An 18,532-nucleotide genomic window follows, 5' to 3' on the forward strand; every position below is an offset into this window, starting at 1 on the left:
AGAGGACTTAGACTCAAACTGTACATCTTTTGAGTCCTCCAGGAAGCAGCTATAAAACACACAATGCACCAATAAGCAGTTGTCACCATGCCAACAACCTGGAGGAACAATACCTTTCACTGCTTTGACACCAGGAGCTTTCTGTCCATAAAAACAGCGGAGCCTGCATTAAAAGGCAACCAGCTGTGGTTATGAGAAATGATGAATACAGTTTGACCTCTAAAGCAAAATGCATTTTCATTATCCTGAATTATCTCTCCTGTCTTTTGTTCTGTGGAGGATACAGTATGTTCAATGTCTTGCACCACCTGTCTAGCACATCTATAAATTAACTCTTAAAAAAATGCTGTGCCTCTTGTAAATTCTCTCTTCTGATGTCCCCATTAGGACCGCCACTGGTGGGTGAACCAAATGCGACATGTTCTCTATCTGAGTTGAAAGAAATGCGAGTGAGAGAACAGGTATGGAGTCTGGGCAGTGCCAAAACTACGGAACATTTTATGTTGTGATGCAAGCAAAGCTAAGTGGTGTTCGAGTCCGGATGGAGTCTAAGGGGTAGGGTTTTGGTTTTGTATTACTGGGCACATACGGTACTCAGAGCAAAGGAAAAAAGCAAATAACACACACCAACCAACACTTCCACTGTTGCTTCCCAGCAGAGGAGAGAAAAGAGAAAAACATGTGGCCACAGAAGAGTATCACAGAAAGAGATATAAATGGACAGACAAAGCAGAAATATAGATAGGCAGATATTCAGACAGACAGAGAGATCACTGTGGTTGTCTGTACAGTTCAGTACGTGTTGTCTCTTTTTGAAGGCGCTGTGCTTTATTGGCTGTGAGATCCTGTTCCTTGAGCTGTGCACACACCCTGTGCATCATTCCATGTGTGTTGGCAGCTGCTTTCTGTCTACAGAGCAGCAAACAGCTGCAGTAATACTTGACTTGTTGACAAAGCCTTACTGCACAAATACCAAGCTCATATCTTCTACTGTACACACATCCCACTGCTTGCATGTGCACAAACTGGATTTGTCAGGTCAGGGGCTCATAGCAGGATATGATTAGTTTGGGTGTGGCTGTGGTTAGCAATGAGTGTGTGTGCAAATATGTGCACCGTTGCCTACCTTTTGTACTGCATATGTGTGTGCGTCTGTAGTGCATGTACTTGCATACATTTTGCACTCTTTGCAAGGGCTTTTAGTACTGTATACTTATTTGATGCCTGTGTGTGTGTGTCTCGCAGCAGCTGTCGGTACTTCTTTAGTCTTCTTCGGTTAGGTAAGGCAGCCTGGCTCGGCATGCACTGTGACAGCAATAATCTCTCTAATTGGGATGGTGGTGGATTTGGTTTGAATCTGAATTAATGTCCATTCACCATGCTCCCTTTGTGAGGAAATAATAAGGCCTTTAACTCAGCCATGCAACAGACGAGGACAAAAGAGGAATGGCTTCGCAAGCAGTTTTTAGCCCCCTCTTACTAATTAACGAAGGAGGACAGATGAGAGGAAGGATAGATAGTTGCATGGATGGATACATGAATGAGAACTGTTGCTCATGCTGGGCTGTACTTTTGAGGAATTCATAGCCCAAATTATTATGTTGCTATTGGTGAGGAACACTGGCTGAGAATACAAATGTGCCATTTAAATATGTTCTTGTCTTGCAGATAAAGCTATAGACTTTGCAGCAACCTTTCTGCAAATAAACTTTGAAATCATTGCAGAAGCATCAACAGACACAAACACTTTCCAGATAACTCATTTTGCTAACACTGCAGTACTAATTGCATCCTCAGACGTTTTTGCTAATGTGCCTGTATAAAAGTAGGTGTTAAAATGTACACTCACACTAATTTAAACCTCTTCAGGCATTTGCTGCATCACAACTTTAGTTACTGTAAGCATTAAGCAACAACTCAGTGACAGCTGTGCTGTGGTTCTAAGTTACCACTGCTAGAGTTGAAAGACGTTTACTGCCATGGATCTGAATTCATCAAACCTCTTAGTGATGAACAAGTGATCAACAAAGGTGTCTTATTTCCATACTGCGTGACAATGTGAGGACAATGCATTTACACTCTAATTACCATCATATGTAACCATCATCAATAACAATATTTTTTGAGGGCTAGATATCACAAAAATTAAAACTACTTTATTACTGTACTTTGTCCTTTATGTTTTTGTTTTACATATCTGCAATTTATATAGTCACAAATTTACAGATTGAAAATAAGATCAAAACAAAACTGCCTCTAATCCCCTTGTAAGGTTTAAAGAAAATACACTCAACAAAATTGTACACAAAAGAACTATTTCTCTTAAATCTTGTTCACAAATCTGTCTAAATCTGTGTTAGTGAGCACTTCTCCTTTGCCGAGAAAATCCATCCACCTCACAGGTGTGGCATATCAAGATGCACATTAGACAGCATGATTATTGCACCCTAAACCCTAAAAACCCTAAAAACACGTTTAAAACTTGCCCTGTTCAAGTCTTTTTTAAGACTGTTGGGTGCAAAATCTAGCAAGAGGATAACTCGGTGTAGGCGGCACCGTTTGTTTTCGTTTTTCTCGCTACTGACAATACTCCTGATTTACAAACAACAGAGCTACGGGTTGAAATTGACCGGAATTCTCCTTTAATGTAGACCCTTGTGTGAGGTATCATTGAACTCAGCAGAGAGTTCCTTATTCATTGGTGATGGTTTGGTAAGTCCCCTATGCTTAAGCCATGCCCCCTTTCACAACTAGTGAACTGAATGGAAAGACATGTAGCATTATATTATCAACCTTAATCTTTTAGCCAAATGGCATATTTATAAATGTAAGTACTCTAATCAGAAACCATTATTCATTTTTAATTAATGTGATGCCATGTTTTTCTGCCCCCTGGCTGTTATTGTTAATGTCAATAAATAATAAGTAAAAAAAAAAAAAAAAAAAAAAGGCTTAATTAAATGTTCTGCTCTGAGTCTGTTTGGTCTGAGGCTGTTTGGTCTGAGGCCGTTTCCTCTGAGTCTGTTTGGTCTGAGGCCGTTGCCTGAGACCTGAGGTGTTTTATCATGAGGCCTGACGCCTTTTCATCTGATGTCTGAGACCTGACTCTGATGGCTGAGGATGTCCTAAAACGTACACCGTACGCTACAAAATAAACTGAAGTTGCATTTTTTTTTTTGATTACATGTAATCAAACTATGTATTATATACACCATAGCTCACCCCAGTACATCATTTGTCTTTAGCTTTGTAAGTCAGTGTCATTTATTATGATTAAATCCTCTGGTCACTGACCCAGGACTCTTATTCTGCTGCACAAATGCCTCCACAGGGGGTTACTCTCGAAACTGCTCTTAGACAATTTAAATACTTTGTAACAGATTCGTGTTGGCTTTACTTATCTCCCTTTTCAAGTGATGAGTTGATGATGATTAGGTTTTGGACAAGTTCAATTAAATGCACTAAATCTAGTTTGGTGTTACATTTTATTTTGCCGAGATTAAAGCAAAGTTTATTGGCTGGGTTTCTTCAGACAAACAGAGACAGTAGAGCTAATGCTGGTGATACACAGCTCAGAGTGAGTGATGAAATTAAATATAATACCAAATTGAAAACCATCACTTTCCAAGAGGCTTGTTTGTCATAACAGCAGGGTGCTAATCAAATCATCTCAATAATAGATGAAAAATTGCTTTTAAAGACTAGTCTGATGAAGGAAGAATACCTTGCAACGCTCTTTTTTTTTTTTTACCATAAGCATTACAATTACATGCTTTATTAGATTCTATGGCTTTAATTGCAGGCCTAAAACAGCTATTAGGCTGTAAAAAGCAGATAATTATGCAGGTGCAAATAAAGAGAAATACCACACCTCCGTGTCACTCCTTCAATTGTTATGGATGGAAAATGACTGGGTTTGAGCCTCTGCAATCATGTGCCCCTTCTTAATATCCTAGGAGTCTAACTTCTCTACTGCCTCGCTACTTTCCAACTGTCTCAGTAAAGAATAAATATTGAAGGGGTGTAGAAAGCATTCCCATTTAAAGAAGAAAAAACACCATCATATAAGTCTGCTTACAAACATTACTTCTGGGTCAGGGAGCTGAACAAACCAAGTGAACATTCAGTAAAGACAATCCACTTAAATGGTCAGGAATGCTTAAGTGTGATGGGAGGAAAGAGCACAGAGGGATTAAGGGGGTAAGTTTGTAGTTGAGCAGACATTCACTATAGTAGACTTTCTTTCAGGTTTTCAGAAAACACCAAGAGAAGTGTCTGCAAATAAATGTTCTGAACACTGGACACAAAAAGTTCTGGTAAAACCTTTGGTTGCCAGAGTCTGCATTTACGTTATGTTAGGGCTGATATCTCTTGCTCAATTTAATTGTTTTTATTCAGGAAGCAACATTTGCTTCTACACATTCTTTGGCTGAGGTGTGAAGTCAAAATTTCATCACCGAATGGAAGAGTAATGAAGGGTAGGGTTATTGGTTGGGTTATTTGGTACTGGTCCACCATCAATTGCAAACATTAATCAGCCATATGCAAATATGTCAGTTCTGAAAAGTAAAATGCTCTACTGCTTTCAGTAGATGGAGAATTTGTGAACAATAATGGTCAAATATTTTTGAATGTAGGTACAATTTAAAAAAAAATTCTGTAGGAGCTCGACGAAGCTCTAGTTTGAAGGTAGAAAATAGGCTCAGTCTGCTGATAACTATCATTTAACCCCGGCATAACCCCGGACCCCCTAGGGAAAGACCCCCCCACATAACAAATCCCAATTTAACCCCTGTCTGGCACTAATACAACTCTGGCTGGCTCTAATACAATGGAGTTTGAGTGAATTGTTTGTGGTGCTTACAGCTTTGAGAAATTACATTTAAACAATTCAACAGCAACATGTGTCTGTCAGAATGTGTTTCCTGATTAGGCTGTATAATCCACAGACATTGCTGTGAACTGTTTTCAGTGGACCTTCTTTCTACCAAAGAAATAGTACTTCTGAAAACTGTTGACAGTGAAGAGTATTAGGGGCATTACTACTGGAAAAGCAGACCTGCCAACCTTGAAGAAATTTTATGAGTACAAAGGCCTAAAGCAACTACTAAAAAAGCACAGATTGAAGCCTGACAGACACAATTATAGGCTAATAAATAACATGGGTCAGATATTTTCAGATACGGTTTTAAAAATTTTACATGGGTAACACTGCATTATGTCAGTTGCCATCACATAAATAGCCTAACGGTTACCTTTATCTTACGTTAATCAGCGCCTGGCCTTTCTAAAACCCTTTAGTTTTCTAGCCATTCCACCACTTTTCTAACTGCCCCCAACTAATGGGAAGGATGGCAGGTGTGATAGGCTAGCAGTGTTGGGCAAGTTAATTACAAAATGTAATACATTATTGATTACTAGTTACTGTCATTTGAGAGTAATTAGTTATATTACAATATTACTGTCTCTGAATTGTAATGCTCATGTTACTTTAGAGTTACTTTCACCAAAATAAAAGCGGAAGTATTCTTGGCAGGTAGCTTGTGAATTTCACCACGGGGTCAACAAAGTCTCATCTTTATCCACTTTAATACATCATAATTTATTCATATTATTTTGTATTATTAATCTGACGCTGCAAAGTAACTAAAGCTATAAAATAAATAGAAGTAAATAGAAGTAAAACGTTCAATAGCTTACTTGACTCTGAATTGTGGACTAGAGTAGCCTAATAAGTAGGACTAGAGTAGCCTAATAAGTAGGACTAGAGTAGCCTAATAAGTAGGATTAAATGAAAAATACCCAATTAAAATTGAATCAAAGTAGCCGACTGTAGACTATAGTTACTTTCCACCGCTGATAAAATGTAATATTACGTGTAGCAAGACTAAACATTAATTCTCCCATCACTGATGGACACTATGAACGTTTTCTTATCATCCATTTATTTTTAATATCATTATGTTTCGGGGGGTGGGGAGTATTTGTTCATGGGACTGTGTTCGTTGCCTGGTGCCCCTTGGTGACGGATGTCGATGTCTGTCTTCCACACGGTGCAGAACGTGTGAGGAGGTTCTATATACGGTCTACGTGAGGTAGTCTGGACATGTGGAGGAAAGGCTATCTCTCCCGTTAAGAAATCGTTCTGAACCTTTTTTTGAGGCGGTTCAGCCATGGCATGCAAGCCTACAGTTATGCGGACAGCCTGGCTTGCTGAGGCACTGAATTGAATTAAACGTGCAGCGTTCTGATTGGCCGAAAACTTTTCACTCCACTGCTCAGCGGCAGAATCAACGTCATAGATGTAGATTGCATGGAAACTGAAACCGGAGAAATGCGAGATGCAACAAAATGCGTACCTAGAGAGCAGTGAATCGTAAAAGCGTACTTAAGGGTCAAAATGCGTGCCGAGTACGAAAAATACGTAACATGTTGGCAGGTCTGGAAAAGGTGTTGATGCCTAATTCTTTAAAAGTAATTTTTAATTCTATTAACTCTACAAACAGTATTCCATTAAAATCTAGAATATTGGGGTGACGGCAGTAATCTCAGACAGATATCTCAAAACCCGGGCAAATAAAACTAAAACTATGTGTATTTATATCAATTGAGGTAAGCGAGAAAATGTTTTAATATGTTTGGGTAAACACAGCTCTTGCCATTCATGTAGAGAAGCTCAGCACAGATTGAGTTCAAATTAAAGGATACTTTAATTTCAAATTAAATAACTACCAGTCCCTAATATGATACTGATATCATTGACATAAGGAAGAGTGAAAGAGAGACCTGTGAATGTATGCAGGAATGCTTGATGCATGATTATATTTGTTTACCTGAGCAGTGGGGCAGTGGACCACTCCAGTGTCCATTCAGTTGACAGGTGAGTGATGATTCTCCTATGAGCTGGCGGTCTCCAGAGCAGGAATAGTGCACTGTGGAGCCAAATGTAAACTTCTCCCCGCTCATTACTCCATGTGGAGGAGTACCTGGGTGGCCGCAGTCCACCTCTGCATGACAAATGGAGTTTGAGGACAGGAAATAAGATTATTAATGGATGAGTAGTCTCGCATTGCCAGACCTATCTCCACAGCACTGTGGAGTAAAGGATGAGGGAATGGATAGACGGATTCGTGTTGCATGCCTCAATAAAATCACCATTTATACGGATACTGGTGAGACACCCCACTGTTTTCAACTGTTAATTGATGGTTTGATGAAACGGTAACATACATATCACATGGCTTGCTGCTTCATCAAGAAACCTTTCCAAAACCAACAACCAGTCCAGTAGCATGTTGATCTACACTGCTGTGAACTTTCAATCTATAAAGTAGCTCATTGAAGCTTGTTGAAAGATAAAAAAAACATCTAAGACTACTGTGCCTAACTACTAAAACAGAAATCCGTTTGCTTGTCATAATCATGTTTCATAAAGAAGATAATTTGAAGTAATATTGTATATACACTTAATAAAATGGTCACTGGATTGTTTTCAGAACTTTCTGTGCTACTTTATTGTTCTTTTGACCTTTACGTATGTTTGTGGGTGCTGCCTACTTTGCAAAGCTAATTTCTTAACAAAGAGTCAGTGTTATGAAACAATCTGATCATCTACTGGCTTGACCTCTGAGTTGATTCTGAAAGCAGTTACGAGCTTGACAAACAAAGTGACACGAAGCAGGGTTCAGTTCACAATGTTGTGAAGGTTTAACGAGACACAAGAATATATACATTTTCTAACAATCGCTGCATTCACTTCGACGACAGGGTTTTCACAGAATGGAATGTAACAGATTCACAACAGTTAGTGACGCCTGGAGACGTGAATAAAAATGTAGACAGACACTCTTGTGTATCTTTTTAATAACATATCGGTTTGATAAAAGTAAATGCTATGCATCATCTCTCTTCCATGAAATGAAGTGTTTTCTGAGCCTGTGTGCAAAATGTAGAAGTTTACTTTACATAACTTCACTCGAAGTAGGTCATTATGGTTGGCGGCCTCACACAAAAGTAGAGTGCATGATGAGCCAGGTGTTTGAGCAACATTACAACCTCAGATAACCCCTACAGTTCATAGACTGCTGTTGTTCGAATCTGAGCGCCTGGTTTTGAGGGAACATTAGCTATAGCCTGAACAACTGGCCGTATGACAGTTTTCCCTATTTCTCAATTAGGCACAGTGCAACATAACCATAAGCCACTGGGGCATCGAACATTACACAGATGCTCTCAGCCACCACATTTAGCAACTTGTACCATTTAAACTCTAGAAGCAATTGAGGACACAAACAAGGTTGTGGACACTTAATTGAGAGTGAAACTTCTCTTAATTTTTATCTGCATCTCTTGTTAAGAGTATCAATTCATTAGCTTTTGCATGAATGCACTAATTACACAGAAATGTGGATAGGCTGATGCACTGAACAGTGGACAGGAGACAGACAGATAAACACAGTTAATAACATGATTTGCCAAATGATTGTCAAGGTAATATTAAAAAGGTAGCCACTGTACCGATGCATTCTGGTAGAGGTTTTTCCCAGTGGCCTACCGGTAGGCAGGTGAGCACTGTTGAGCCGAACAGGTAATATCCTGGGTTACAGTCGTAGAAGACCACGCTGCCGAATGTAAAGTTACCATGCTCAATCTTACTCTCCCGGATAGAATTGGCAGGGATACCTGGATCTGTGCAGTTTACCACTAAATGAAACAGAAAAGAAAAATAATACAGTTATGCCACCATGAATTATTCAATTAGTTTAATCATGATGGGAGAATACAAACAGCAGACTATGACAGCAATCAAATCAAGTTTTTTTGCTGCAAGGATATTTCAGGCGTTACAGACATTTTAATGTAATTTCAGGTAAATTACTGTTGGAACTGCATAGTTGTTGAAGTAAATGTTGAAAAAGATTCCTTTATTTCTGTAGCACTGAGCAGAGTACTTATCTTCGCTCTTTATCATAAGCGTGCTGTGATATTGTAATAATAGTTAGCAGAACTGTTCCTGGCATCGTTTCATACACATCAATTTATTGTGATAATGTAAATAAACTATTGATGTACAGTACAGGACAGTAATGGTTACTTGAGCCAATGTGAATATTCACTTCTTGGCAGCGTTTCCAAACCCATCTCATGAATACTGTCGTTACGATCATCTCTATCCATAAGGTTGCTATGGCACTAATGTTCATAGTGCAGATCACACCACTGAATAGCAGGAGATTAAATAAAGCATGCAGCGATTATTAATTGAATTATGATACCATACATACTTTACTGTATCAATATTTAGATTATTTATTTGCAATGGGTTTCTATAACTGCCTTTGCCTGAATATTAATAATTGCATCTACTGTAGTCACATATAGTGTACATATCAAGTTAACAGTACCTGGAATAATTTTACTTCAGCATGGCAGAGAGTAAAACACAAGACAACACATATAGTCATGTGGCAATCTGCCTAATTAACTCCACCCAGCATCACCACTGGGGATCTCTGACTTTTCTTTCCTGAAAGCTGTGCAGTCTCCTTTGGTCGGAGCCTCATCAGCATATATGCTCTCTGTCAGTTTACTTGTGAGTTAATAATAGAACTGTTGACATGACCTGATCAGTGGATTTTTCTGTTTATTCTACAAACAGGGAGACAAGTGAGCCCAGGCTATATTTAAGCATAGTCAATAATAATATCACCTGATGCTTCCTCCTGAAAACAGAAGAACCAAACTGTCACAAATGTACATGCATCCATTTAAGAAGCAGTGGAAGTCTCTGAAACCACTCTGCCGATAAAGTGGTTTAGACAACTGAAAGTAGATGAGGATGAAATTAAGTTCAGAGAAACATCAAATTAAATCAATAATGCAAATGTGCGAAAAAGCTGTGAGAAAATTTAAGTGCAAACAAATGGACGTATTTTGACAAAGGGAGTCATGGCAGTTTAATATGATTTTACTCTTGATCTTTTACCAGGTCTGTCTCTACGGTGCTATTCAGAGTAATGAAATCTGTGTCTCTTCACATCTGACTGCCAACAAAACTCATGCCAAGAGGAGAGCTATTTTTAAAATGGGCAAAGTCTGGCAAATGTAGCCTTGGCCAACTAGATCCAGAGGTAGCAGACCAATTAAAGCCACAATGGATATCACTTATATGCATTTCTTTCATTATTTTGTAATGTTTGCTTCCTGTTACCTTGTTCTATAGAATATTTTAAGCCAGTTCAGATCATATGTATCTGCATTTACCACATCTTGCAACAATGCAACAAATGTCTGTCTAAAGTGAGAAGTATAGAAAGCAAATATGAAAAAGCTATTTTTTCCAAGCATTTTATGAATAAAGAGCTTTCATCATATGGTGCAACACATCTATTGTCTCTTTCTATTTTATTTGGGTGAAAATAATGCAAATAGTGGAAAATATTTCCAGTACAAATATTGTCAAACTGTCAAAATGATTTTGGGCAAAGATTATTATTCATTACATGTCATTTAGCTGACACTTGTATCCAAAGCGACTTACAATTGTTATATACTGTATGTCAGAGGTTGCACGCCTCTGGAGCAACTAGGGGTTAAGTGTCTTGCTCAGGGACACATTGGTTGATGTGTCGCAGTGGGAATCGAACCCAGATCTCCCACCCAAAGGCATGTGTCATATCCACTGTGCCACCCCCCCAAACAAATAAACATTTTTCTGGTATGGTCACACACATTAAAATGTTTGAGGTGCCGTTTATTGTAAACACACCACTAATGAGCCAAACCTGGGCAAACTAAAATTGGACACAACTAAAACACAGCCACCATCTGATACTCCCAATAAGATGTCTTCCATGAAATGTTCACTGAGCTTTCTTGCCTTCAAAGTTATCTATCCCTGCAGCATGCCTCTTCGTAAAAACTGGCAGGAAAATTGTAAAAACAATTCCCCATTTACTCTCCCCTTTTCATACATTCTGCTGCGGTTTCCATGCTTTCGCTCTGAGGCAAGGGCACCAGATGCTGTTGCCTAATGCTTTAGAGAAGTAGCACAGACAGTGACTTTTCTCATTCAAATCAATAGATATGTTGACACTACCTCTATCCATTCTACTTCTGTGTTTATGCCTGTGAATGCTGGCGGTCACTGACTGCTGATTCCTAAATGATCACAATACATCTGCTGGCTGCTGAATTATTCTGGTCATCCTAGTCTCTGATTCCTGAACCATCACAAAGCACTTGCAAAAGCCATTTCATTCAGTTCCAACATTTTGGCTGGATCCTACTTCTGCTCGCTGACACCTACCTGTTCTACTGATGGGTAGCATGATTCACAGGAGCAGAATTAGATAAAAGTGGCTTCTGTTATCAAATATTAAAACAAAAGTTACAAATGGAACTACGGTTCTATGAATCCGGAATTACCACCAAAGGGTGCATAAAGCACTGAATATTCCTTTGTGCAAGCGCAGTTTGAGTATGTATACCAACAATGTCACTTGTGACCCCTGAATGACCCGGGCGAGACTATATCTTCCAGTGTCATCAGGGGATCTGAACTTTCATTCCATTTCATCCCTGCTGACCGCCAGAGGCGGTCTTTAAAGCACTGAATGATCTATACCAGCAGAGTCACGAGGAATCCTGAATACCCACCTCATTGAGGAGAATCAGGGGACCCTGGATGGAGGACCACCACCAGTGGATGGGGAATGGAAACATTGCTCCTATAAATCCTGGCGAATGTGCCCGGTGATGCCCATGATGCAGCGGCACATATGTCCTCCAGGGGTACGCCTCTCAAGGCACCAGCCACCAGCAACCCTAGCATGTCAACGTGATATTGCCGCCAGATACACCTTCAGGGTAGAGGGAGATCTGCCGTTGTCCAAAAGGGACTGTACAAACTCCATGATGGTAGGCACGGAACAACGTACTGGATCCTCACTCCAGCCTGTACACCAATGACAGAACAGCTTGCACCGGTTGTCGTACTGCAGGCGGGTGGACGACGGTCTGGCGTTCATTATAGTCTGCCTGACGGGGTCTATGCAGCTGCTCAGCAGCTGTTTGGGCCCTCCAGTGGCCAAACCCACAGTTGAAGGCACTGAGAATTGGGGTGCCAGATCTGACCAAATCATGAGGTCTCAGGACACCTGCAACAGGTTGATATGAAAGACAGTCAACGTGTTGTCCGACCGTACAAGCCTTCCTCTCAAGTATTGCAGAAAGTGCTCGAGAGCTAGGTGCACCACATGCAGCTAAAGAACATTGATGTGTGCAGCGTGGTCTTCCACAGACCAGCCCCAGTGTCGGCCTTGATAGGCAAAACGCAGACACTGTCTGTGCTGAAGTAGAATGAGGACATGAATGTAGGCATCCTTCAGGTCTATGGACGCAAACCACTCTACCTGAGCGACAGTGCACAGCACATCCGGTGTAGTGAGCATGTGGAACGGTAACACTTTCAGGTACCTGTTGAGTCCCCTCAAATCCAAAATTGGACGTAATCAGCTGGTCTTTTTTGTGATGAGGTAGTATGTTGAGTAGTAGCCTCTGGGGTGTGACAGAGGATCTACAGCCTTAATGGCGTTCTTGGCCAGGAGGACGAATAACTCCTGGTCCAGTGCTTGGGCTTTTGCTGGGTCGCTGATGAAGGTCATTTTGACCCGGTCAGAGGCAGGGAGCCGGCATCGGAACTGGAGCCTGTACCCATGGGTTAAGGTGGCAACCACCCAGGGGTCCAGAGCTTGAGCAGCCCAAGAACGAAGCGGCTGATGGGAAAAGTAACTGACAGCTGGCCCAGATGCCTCAGTCTCTGGCCCCCTGTCCCATAGGGGCCCTGGGCGAACAACGGACAGGATCTGGGGCTCGAGACCGTCTGGAGGGAAAGCGGGTAGCGTCACGAAAGTCCCTGGCCGGCTGCTGCCCAGGATGCTGAGGACCACGATAGCCAACGTAGCAAGCCATTGGTGGCGGATGGTCTCCCGAGCTTGAAAGGTACGCTCCGGCGCCTCAAGTGCAGCCCAACCGAACAGCTACCCTGGTTTTATCAGGACGCTACGGACGGAGGGTCCTCCTACATGCCAGAGCTTGAGCAGCCCAAGAACGACAGAGGTGACTGTGCGAGCCATACCTGGCACCAAGTCTGCACCAGGAAGGCTATCATCCGCCCGAGTTCCCTGGACATGAGGGCAAAAGGTTGTAACGATGCGTCATTAAGGCTGATTGTGGAAGCCTCAACACTGCCTTCCTGCAGGGAAGCAGAGAAGGCGAACATTAGTTGAGCCAGGGAATTGCCAATACTGCCAGCACCAGCTCCCACATTGTAAGCCCTTGTGAAAAGGTCGTCCGTGACCTGACATTGTGGTCGAGGGAACCTGACAGTCGCAGTGTCTTATCAGGAGACACGATGAGGGATGCAATGGTAGGCTCAATTGCAGGCATATGATCCAGCCCAACTCTTGCTGCATTGTGCATGGCTGCCGTAGCAGTAGCTCCAACATGCATGCAGCTCCTCCAAGTATTCTTCCGAGGGGGGGCACAGCAAAGGCAGTAGGAGCCCGCCAGCACCTGAAGAAGGAGCTCTCAGGGGCGGATTTGGCCTGCTGTGGTACGTCTAGCTGCAGGCGATCCTGGGCCATGCGCATGATGGCCTGCATGGAGGTATCCCCCGCCTCACTCAGTGAGCTCTGGCCCGAGGAATGGAAGCCTGCCGAGGCTTGAGAGGCTTGATCCCCATCATCATCATAGACGCCGCCTGCTAGCTTTGCCGAAAACAGACACTAACTTAATGTAAAGAAAACAACTTATACCGGGAGTGGGAAGCTAAACGCTCCCTTCAATGTCAAGATTTACAAACCTCAGTAAAAAGTTAGCTTCAGCAAAAACACAGCTACTAACTTATTAATGGAAAGTAATGAAGAAATACAACCTAACACTGGGAGTGGGAAGTGAAAAACGCCACTACACCGCCAAGGGTTGCACAATGTAAATCACAGACTTTATACCCGGAGAGTAAAACACCATCCTACCGGTGAGCTGTCGCAGCCCATGGAGGACAAACAAATTGTCTCTGCTTTGACCAACAAGGTCACAAGGCTTCCAGCGACAGCAACGTAGAAAACGTTGAAGTCCAAGGCTTCAGCCGATGTTAAGTAAATGCAACTGCACGTGAGAAGAAAAAGGAACAGATCCCCTGATGACACCAGAAGATATAGTCTCTCCCGGGTAGTCCAGTCATCAAGTGACATTGTTGGTATACATACTCGAACTGTGCATGCGTGGAGGGAATATTCAGTACTTTAAGCACCGCCTCTGCCGGTCAGCAGGGATGAAACATAACACCTAGTTGTAGAGGCTGCCATTCTGGAGGAGCTCTGTAGCTGGACCTTACCTCTGCATGTCGGTGGCTGGTGGCTCCACTGGCGGCTCGCCTGGCACTGAGCTGTGGAGGGTCCTTCCAGTGTGTAGCCTTTGTTGCAGAAGAAACGCACCCCATCATTGTAGTTGAAGCCATCACCTGTGGTGCGGCCGTATATAGGGCTACCTGGATGGCCACATGTGACAGCTGAGACGTGTCAGAGAGGAGGAGGAAGAGAGGATGAAAGACAGCAAAGAAAGGATCAAAGGGAAGGTAAAGGGGAGGAGGGGGAGAAAGAGTGTGTGTGGAAAAAAGAATAAGGGAGAGAAAAAATGCAATAACCATGATTGATATAGGTGACGTACATTGACACCTATCATAGAATTATCATTATCATATAATTAACCTCAACAGACATTGGGGTAGTTAGGAATTAAGACATGATCTCGCTTGGGAAAGGGAAAACAGCATATTTTATATTGTATCAACAGGTGACTAGGAGACATATGTATCAATTATTGACTTTAGCGCTTTTAAAACTAAAGGAGCAGGAAGCTTTGGAAATTAAGCTTTTTAACAGTGACTGCAATTTTTAAGTGCTAAAAACATTTGTATTTATTGATTTATTTTAACAATGCAATCACATCATCACATTTATTGAATGTGAATACAAATTTACATATTGAAGTCTTCCATAAAACATTATGTAATTAAAATCCAGGAATAAAAAGCACAACAGTTTCCATCAGCTCTTTTCCATCTGAACAGTGGTGTCTATGGTGAGAAACTCCGATATAACACACACATGATCCCTCTTTCAGTCAATCAGGCAGTCAGAATTGGTGTTAAAGTACTTACAGATACAAACTGGTAGCTGTCCAGACCAGTTGTGGTCCTGCTGGCAAATCCGTACTGAGGAGCCAAGGAGCCTGAATCCAGGGTTGCATTGGTAAACCACTGTGTCTCTATAACCAAAGTTTTCCCCGATCACCTGCCCATTTACGATCTGCTCTGGAACACCACAGTGACCAGCTGTAGGAAAAACATTCAGTATTGTAAACATGTTTTACTTTTTCTTAATGTTTATCTCTCTTTCTCAACAAGATCATTTCTTCTTAACTTTGCATTTTGACAACTATATTATAAAATGAAATGAGGAAATTGGTGATTTAAAAGGTCTTGGAATTATAATGCATGCAAACAAAATTAATTAGTGTATTCATAAAACATATTGGATTTGGAAAGCATTTTTCAGCTCATTTTCTCTGAATTATTATTTCTAAATTCATATTGACTTCAGCTTCTCTTATGGTGATAACCCGGCTTTTCTCATCTACAGTAGACAGAGACACGCATGCTAAACCCCTCAAAACTACAGTACAATTTCAGAGGAGGAATCTTGCAGAGATTTCCACTGCCACTTAAAACCTGGGAAATTGCCACTGACTGTGAGTCTTATTTCCCTAATTTACTCGTGCACCCAGAAACTCAGCTGAGCTCCACTCTAGTTGAGAGCAGACAGATTCTATGAAGATAGTGCTGAAGTAGGCAACTATACCGAGAGGTCCCTGGCTATGTTAACCCTGACAGTCATATTACTAAACAAGAGAGTGGTGCCCTTCTTTTAATGAAGTCAACCAACTTCAGCAAAGCTTGGAGTGCTGGTTCCACAGGGTTGATAAACGCACTGCTGCATCTGCCAGGGAAACCGTCACAGTCTGCTGCTACGTGGATTTGAATGCGGCTCAAGTAATTACATATGTCTCGTTTTCTTCCACAGTACAGAGCTGAGATGAGCTGTGGAAAGCTAAGCTGTAGCATATTTTCTTGTTTATATATCTTAACAACAGCTCAAATTGTGCTGGTATAGCTTGGCGAGTGTCTTATAGTTTGAAGCCAGCTGTGGCTCTGTAGCTCTCACATTTAACATTTTAGAACGCCACATCACACTGACTCAGAGGCTTTACTGTACAGCAGCATGCTCCAATCAAGCAGCAGTTGCCAAAAGTGATTGCACATTTGCAGACCAATTGTTACCTTATGATCTTTACACTGTCTGAAACAGTATAGCCAGTGCCAGCCCAAAGGAAAATATAAAGTGACAGCCTTGAGTACCAGCGTGATGAAAGAACCAGACGACAAAAAACTGTACATCTTTCTAAATGTTTCGTAATTGGCCATACACACTTGGCAACAGAACCAATTATAGCCACCCTCTGCTTCCCCATCTGGTTCTATTCTGGGCATGTTGGCCCAACTTAAAAAAGCTTATGTCTGAACAGATCGCCAGCAGTATCTGACCTAGGTCAAGGCTGTCCTTTATAAAGTTAAAGAAGACATTTAGACCCTGCTTACCCAGGCAGTGAGTCTCCATCCCACTCCATAGGCCGGACAGGAGACACTCTCTTACTGTAGATCCAGTTAAAACGTAGCCAAGGTTACAGCTAAAAATGGCTGATGCTCCGAAGGTAGTTTGGGTCCCAATTTTCTTCCCATTTGGAGGAGTGGTCAGATCCCCACAGGAAATGACTGCAAAAAGATCAATAAGATAGTAAAACGAAGAGAAAGGAGACGGAGGAGGCCCAGAATGAAAGAAAAAGACACCAGGAGAGTAAGTGAGAGAGAACAAGAGAGAAAGAGAAGATGGTAGTTGGCTTACATCTTCAGAGTCAATGGGAGAGCACAGTCATTTACACCCATCTTACCGACCTTAATGTGATAAAAGAGTGACCTATACTATTTCATGGGTAGGATAATGATGGTGTTTGCAAACATCTTTCATCATACTGGCTGGCATTCCCCTTTGCCATCACACAGGCTATTCAGCTCCTATGCTCCTCAAAAAGTAGTTCCCGTGGCAGCATAAAAAGCTTTTATTTCCCATTGCTGCAATAAACAATATCTAACCTAGGCTAAGACAATAATACCTAAAGAATACAAATGTGCATCATCGAGCTGCTGATTAAGTGAACTGTGAAAAAGGAATTCACTCTTTAGGTCATGTAATGTTACAATCTATGAATCTACTGTTCCTAAGGCGAAGCAAGACATGGATTTTTCATTGCATGTGACGTGTGCATCCACTGAGGTTTTATTTTTTATGATAATGCAATGACAAAATGGAGCCAAAGATTAAATTTCCTTTTGGTTAAGTTCAATTTCCCAGTTAATTTGTGTGATCTATAAGCGTTGTGTGAGATTTTGTGTGTTGCTGCGGCAGAAGTCACTCACTTCTACAACGAGGCCTCTCGTTTCTCCAGCTCCAAACACCGTTGGCCAGGCACTGGATGTGGGTGGGGCCAACGCGGTAGAATCCAGGGTTGCAGGTAAAGATTATTTTAGTTCCATATTCATAGTGCGAACCGTTGACGATCCTCCATTTCCCATGGTCCAGAGAGAAGGAGCTGAGACTGGGACACATAATGACTGTGCCAAGAAAAAGAAAAGGGGGTTCAGTGTTCAATGGCGGGCATTGCTAGTTTTGGATTATACAAATGGACCGACTTCTGTTTCAATTCACTAATCCCTTATGCACACACTGCTAAGTTAAAACGCATAAACATATGTAATAACCCAGCAGTGTAGAAGAAATGCAAATAGCTGCAAAGGAAAATCCTAATCAGTTGAATGTAAAATGTAAATAGCAACTTCTCTGCATTTACTGTATACAAATGTTCTTCTACAACAAAGATGTTTATGAATCGGCACTCTCTAAAAACCAAATGAGTTTCAAAACAAACTCAGTTTCCCTTTTAGCTGTGAGAGACATATACAGCAGGGAATAAACATTGGTCTCAATAGTAAACAGAGTTGTCAATCACTCGTTGCACTGGCATGTAAAACACTCACCCCAGCGCCAGCTACAGATTTCCTCCTAACGATTATTCTCCCTTTCATCCATCCGTCTTATCATGAGTACCCAACAAGTTAGTGTTTCTGTGATGGAACCACAAAGCGTGGTTCTGTTGGGACTGCAGTCCATTTTCCATGACACCTTTCATTACAATACAGTGTTTTGTTAAAACTGTTTGATAGTCCACAACTTCTCCAGAGGATTTTTCAAACTAACTTTTTCTGTCTCCAACAGAGCTGTCAAAATGCTAAAATCAGTGTCTTCTCAGTAACTCTTTCCTATCCTCATCTTTAAACATCTCCTTCCCACTGCTC

At 41.5% G+C, this 18,532-nt stretch overlaps 1 protein-coding gene across 4 annotated transcripts in view; it reads right to left on the reverse strand.

Moving 5' to 3' along the window:
* The window catches only part of LOC114556692 (CUB and sushi domain-containing protein 3), a 258,762-nt gene that overhangs the window by 38,781 nt on the left and 201,449 nt on the right, over positions 1-18,532 (reverse strand). For all 4 annotated transcript variants that reach the window (XM_028579712.1, XM_028579713.1, XM_028579711.1 and 1 more), the window contains exons 51-56: positions 17,597-17,791; positions 16,721-16,894; positions 15,224-15,397; positions 14,399-14,572; positions 8,518-8,703; positions 6,834-7,007 (exon numbers count right to left, since the gene is read on the reverse strand). In XM_028579712.1, the coding sequence (XP_028435513.1) occupies positions 6,834-7,007; positions 8,518-8,703; positions 14,399-14,572; positions 15,224-15,397; positions 16,721-16,894; positions 17,597-17,791 (1,077 nt within the window). The remainder of the gene's footprint in view (positions 1-6,833; positions 7,008-8,517; positions 8,704-14,398; positions 14,573-15,223; positions 15,398-16,720; positions 16,895-17,596; positions 17,792-18,532) is intronic.

This window comes from Perca flavescens, chromosome 6 (assembly GCF_004354835.1).
Source record: "Perca flavescens isolate YP-PL-M2 chromosome 6, PFLA_1.0, whole genome shotgun sequence".
Taxonomy (NCBI): Eukaryota; Metazoa; Chordata; class Actinopteri; order Perciformes; family Percidae; genus Perca; species Perca flavescens.